The sequence below is a fragment of the Arachis ipaensis genome, chromosome B1, assembly GCF_059453495.1.
Source record: "Arachis ipaensis isolate K30076 ecotype BB chromosome B1, ASM5945349v1, whole genome shotgun sequence".
Taxonomy (NCBI): Eukaryota; Viridiplantae; Streptophyta; class Magnoliopsida; order Fabales; family Fabaceae; genus Arachis; species Arachis ipaensis.
The window spans coordinates 2297702-2303411 of NC_142436.1; the positions used below are offsets into that span (position 1 = coordinate 2297702).

The window sequence follows — 5710 nt, forward strand, 5'->3', positions numbered from 1 at the left end:
TCAACCAAATAATTTTACATTCCTCCTCATCATACAGAATTTTAAAAATCTATCATAAAAGCTTTGTCTGACTACTAAATGCACAAAACTCAATGCATTCTCATTATTCATGGTTGACTAGTACTAATTCATTAAATTTTAAAAGAATTATAAATTCATTATTACACAAAATAAAAAGATAAAAAAAATTAAGAATTAATTTTTTTTTTTGCTGTCAAAAAATTAAATAAATAAATTAATAAAAAGAAATTGGTAAGAAAAAAGGATCTCAACTCTCAAGTCCGAACCAGCCAACCTGGTGCTGCTGCTGTTTTTGCAACTTACATTTTCTTCATCCACACCATGGGATCTGGATTTGGTGCTGCACCTCAACCTCAACCTCCACCGAGTTGACCAATCGGAACCTTCTAGAGCCCGCTACTTCAACGAGAGCTTCAACAACAGCTTCCTTCTTCTACTGTTACCGCTTACTTCTACTCCTAAACGACGATCCAACTCATTAAACGACAATCCAATCCATATCGATGGCGTATAGGAGGAGACCACAGCAAGGGTTTTCGAAGCCTTCTTCAACCTTCGAGTTCGACGACGACTCGTTTCGTAACCCACCGCAGCCACGCTCACCTTCATACTCTTCTGCTTCTTCTACTTCTGACCAAAACGACATCGATGCCGCTGCCTTTACCTCCTCTCCCTCTTCTCTCGCCGCGAAAGCGATTAGGGCTTCTTCGGCGCGACGCGATTCCTCGCTTTCTTCTGTGTACGGTCACTCCAATTTCTCACATAAAAGCAACAACAACAACAATAGCGTCAACGCTTCTTCCAATTCTCAACATCAATATAGTACCACCACTGCTCCCTCCCAATATAAGGTTTCTCTTTGATTATTATCATTTTTTTTCTGCTTTTTACTTTTTTTTTTTCGATTGCAAATTATTGTCATTCTTATGATTTACATCAATGTTCAGTGGATGCGGTCTGCAGAGTTTAATTAATAATAATTAATGCCTTTTATTCTGCTTGTATTCCTAAATTTTATTTTATTTTTTCAGTTATAGTGTAATTTAGCTATGAGATAGGATTCGATGTTTTTATTGGGAGAGATGGAACTTAGAAAGAGAAGAAAATGGCCAATAAAAAAGAGATAAAATTGAGAGAGAAATAGTCAAATAGTAGGCTTCAATTTCAAAAAAGGTGAGTGCTATTTCGCTTTGATAAGGTCTATTCAAGTCTTGTATTTACTAGCTGGAGGAGTTTTATCTATAGAAGTCCTACTTAGCTTGACCAGGTTAGTTGAACTCTAGTTGACTAAGGATAGAACTGATTTAGGATTGTAAGTGAAGAAAGAAAAATATCCTGCTAGTAAATGAAGATTCAGTGACTGAAACCTCTGGATTAGAAATAAGAAAGCTTGCAATATGGTCTGAAACTCTGAATAAATAGATTAGCAAATCTTCGTATGCCGGCCATAATTGTTAATGGAACACTGTAGGTCTGTGCAAGTGCGTTGGAGCAACAAGGGCCGCGTAATGGAAGAGGTATTGGTTGTAGGATGGATCCGTGTTGTCCTTGTGACTTGAGCCATTGTATGATTCATATGGAACTTTATAGATTTATTTTTATTCTTTTCTTAGTAAATTTTTTTGGGAGCATAAGGCATTGGGAGTATATGGCATTGAACTAGTGGCAATGTGAAAATGGAGATCAGCCTGGACCTGGAGGAGATAAGTTAAAGTGCAGTGGACTGTGGATATGAACTCTGTTATTTTGACTCCTTAAAAGACTTTATTACCAGCAATGTCTGGTCTTTTAGAGTGTAATATTTTTGTGTATGTCTGTATTTTTCTACTATGATTGTTTATGTCTGTAATACATTTGATGACTTCTTCCATTTAGATATTAGTCTACATGTTAAAGCTTCTGCCTGCTGTTTAGTTGCTTTGATGATGTCCACATAATTATAGTTCCAAGCTTGTCATGCTCAAAAAGCAGATGAAAATAACGGTAGATCTACCGAAAATATTATGCATTTTCTGTTTTTTTGAATATGTTATATCAATGCATTGAAGATTGAAGATGCTTGTTTAGCATATGCTTACATTCTCTTTGCTTCTCTTAAACTCACATTCTTTTGAGTGCACCATTCTGATTATTCAAAATGGTATTATTTGTAAATATAGGAGGCAAGAGCCTATGAATATACTTCCATGAAGAACCTGAATGAGTCCAAGAATGGATTTTGGGGTGCTCTGGCCAGGAAAGCCAAATCAATTATTGATGATGATAACATAACTCCACAATCTGAAGCACCAGGGGCGACAAGGTCACAAGTTCCTGGCATAGCGTCTCGGGGAAAGGTGTGCTTTGAATTACACTAGGGGCAAGATAACTCCTCATTATGGATCTTGGTTTATATTTTATACTACTGCAGCTTTGACTAGGCCTTTTCTGCACTAGGTGGGAATTAGCTATATGGATTAAACTATGTCATTACTTTGTATATTAAGCTGGGAAAAAATGTTTTTGTAGTTCAAGTTATGAACATGTAGTTGTAGTTGTTCATGAAACATAGGTGCATTGCATTTGGAAATGATCCACATCTTGCTTGTGATGAGATATATTAGAATTTAGACCACTAGAGGTTTGGCTTCAGAGTGCATGGAGAAAAAAGCTTCAAAGCTGTCTAAGCAGTACGTATGTCTAAAAGTGGTAAATCCATTAACTATTGGTACATCACTGAAGAGGGATCTACGCCATATTTTTGAAATTGAATTATTTTTATAATCTTTGCATTTGACTAGTAATTAGTAAAGTATTTACTATTTGAAATGTAAGATTGATACTATTTTCGTCGTCATTGTAGTTCCAAAATTCAAATCACTTGGAGGAAAGTAATCTCAAAAGGGATGGGCCAACATTTTTCAAGGGATTGGATGCTATCACATCTTCTCTTACTCAGATTGGTGGCACCATTGGTAAATCTCTGGAGGTGAGGTTTCAATATGGACATTTTTTTTTTCTAATGGATTATCTTTTCTTTGTAACGTGAGTATAAAGTATAAACATGAGATTATATCCTCCTAATGAGTGTGTTCATGATTCTGAATATCAATAAAAAGAGGCCCTCATTTCTTTTAAGGATATTCTTTGTGAACTTATTAGTCCTAATTTATATTTGCAGGAGGGTTTTACAAAAGTTGAGAATCGGACTTCAGATATCATTCAGGAAACTCGTAAGCATATCAGGAAAAAGCCTGGCAATTCCGTAGGACAGGATCAGGAAAGAAACCATTCTTCTAAGCTTCAGCAACCCCAGTTGCGGACCCAGATGTCACCAATGGAAACAAACCAAGAACTTCAATTGAAGGCTTCTCGCGACGTAAGGTGGCAACAACTGTATCACTTTTTGATGTGGTAAAAGTATTTGTGGGGTTAGGAGTTGTGGAATCTAAAGTTAAGATTCCATCTCCTAGTTGTTTACTCTTTAAATTTGATGCCCCTTTCATTCTTTCCTATGTTATTCTCTAAACCATAATGCATACTTATAATTATTGTAATGTAAATATCATGTGTATGAGAAATGTATATTAGTTTTTCAACAAGAAATGTGGATGTATATGTCAAATCGTTCCCAGGTTCTCAGCATAGTACCAGTTTGGTATCTTCACAAGGCATGATGAGCTTCTACAATTATTTTAATCTTCTGAACTGGATGCATTCTTTGCCTTTTGATTTTTTTCACAGGTTGCAATGGCAATGGCTGCCAAAGCAAAACTGCTTCTTCGGGAGTTGAAGACCGTCAAAGCTGATCTAGCTTTTGCAAAGGATCGATGTGCCCAGCTTGAGGAAGAAAATAAAATCCTCCGTGAGAACCGTGAAAGAGGAGACAACCATGACGATGATGATTTGGTATGCATTTATTTTCATTTCACAAATTCCCACTCAATTTATGTGTGTGCGGCTTTAGTTACCATTTACAATATGCTTATATGGATATGATGTTTTCTACCTAGTACCAAACTCTCTAATCCCCTGCTTGAGCCATGAGGATAACACTTCTTATATGTAATCTTCAAACCTCATAATGGGGACAGCCTCATACACTGGGTGGTGTTTTTTATACTTTATGACTAACTTAGAGTGCTTCTCTAGCAATTTGCATATTTTTCTGTTTTCACTTCTAGAATTATTTCTGGGTGATATTAGCTTCTTTTGTTAGACTAACTACAAATTTTTAGGAGCTTATAAAAAAAATTAAAATGGAAATGTGTACTTCTCTCTTGATTTAAATTTCGGTTAAGTTTAGGTCAGATTTCTGCTGGACCTGTGTCTTGACAGCTGTATATTGTGATACTTAATGTGCACAAATTGGGAAGAATCAAAATGATTGCAGCAAAAGGTCAGATAGAGTTAGGTGGGGCAATGATGTTACTGAGTGGAACTGAATATCTTAGTGAAATTGGTTATTCTTTTGAAGCTTGAGCTGACTCTCTGGATAAATACTTTAATAGTCCTGATGTATCAACTAAGAATGTCAGAATCCAATTAATCTCATGTCTTTATATATCTTCTAATATTATATAAAGGACTTTCCCCACTTGTTCTACATCCTCTCTAAACACATGATGAACAGGGAACCAAGTAACGTACCAAATTGATTTATTCAAATGAGGTCTTCCCTGATCAGGTTCTTACACCAATAGAAGTATAAAATTACAATTTTCTTCAATAAGTGGTTGTCTATGTGGATCAAACAATGCCATTGCAGTTTACAGTAAACTGTGTCTGTAGACAGCATATGTAAATATTAAATACTAGCTGGTGTTTTAACTCGTGAATTCCATTTCATGTTATGGATTGTATACTCTCATTTCGGAAAGTTTTCTCCATGTTCATGATCACATTTGTGTTTCAGATACGACTTCAACTTGAAACTCTTCTGGCTGAAAAAGCTCGCTTGGCCCATGATAACTCCGTTTATGCCCGTGAGAATCGTTTTCTAAGGGAGGTTGTTGAATATCACCAACTCACGATGCAGGATGTTGTCTACTTTGATGAGAGCAATGAGGAAGTTACTGAAGTTAACCCTCTGAACTTACCCCCAGTGCCTTCAGACACCAACATCAGCATGAGTTCAGAATTGGCAAGAGGCATCTCGTCAATCTCTGTAAAGGATGCAAAGATTTCAGAAGCTACTATAAAGGGCTCCAAAAGTTCTGAGGTGATTAAAAGTATTTCCTCAATTACAGGAAAGGATCCAAATTGACAATGAAATTCTTCTATTATTGTGGTTATGCACCTTTTTTCTCTTTTTGAAAATGCTTCTTTGATTTGTTATTATTTATATGCACCACTATTACAATATATATATCTTTGGGGGGACGTTCTAATGATGTAACTTTATACCTTATAATGTGCAACTTAAAAAGAAAAAAAAAAGGTTATTTTATTTGTTCTAAATTAGCAAGTGCTTGTATAGCAGTATTTTATGTTTGCCCTGAAAGTGTTTCTGTATATCCAATTCTGAGCAGTGTTTTTTACGAGTATAATGTATCAATTTCATGTTTGTGCATCTTGGTGTATACATGATGAGATTTATTATTTGCATTTATTTTTACTTCATACACTGACTTTGGTATACATGAATACATATCTCTGTACTTGAATGTGTTGTAGCCCCTGTGGGATCCGCATAGGATCATTTCCATGC

General features: G+C 35.7%; 1 protein-coding gene across 1 annotated transcript; it reads left to right on the plus strand.

Annotated features, from left to right (window-relative positions):
- The first annotated feature begins 245 nt into the window (after positions 1-245).
- On the plus strand, positions 246-5460 carry LOC107636826 (zinc finger CCCH domain protein). Its single transcript, XM_016340333.3, has 6 exons — positions 246-872; positions 2181-2357; positions 2864-2989; positions 3182-3379; positions 3745-3909; positions 4916-5460. The coding sequence occupies exons 1-6, from the start codon at positions 525-527 to the stop codon at positions 5264-5266; spliced, it is 1365 nt and encodes a 454-aa protein (XP_016195819.1). The 5' UTR covers positions 246-524; the 3' UTR covers positions 5267-5460.
- Positions 5461-5710: the final 250 nt, after the last annotated feature.

What these genes read in the sequence shown, in the direction of transcription:
- LOC107636826 (XM_016340333.3), top strand. Translation starts at nt 525, where the DNA reads ATGGCGTATAGGAGGAGACCACAGCAAGGGTTTTCGAAGCCTTCTTCA. An exon ending in CTGCTCCCTCCCAATATAAG is followed by an intron (nt 873 to 2,180) that starts GTTTCTCTTTGA and finishes TTGTAAATATAG; the next exon opens with GAGGCAAGAGCCTATGAATA. An exon ending in CCATTGGTAAATCTCTGGAG is followed by an intron (nt 2,990 to 3,181) that starts GTGAGGTTTCAA and finishes TTATATTTGCAG; the next exon opens with GAGGGTTTTACAAAAGTTGA.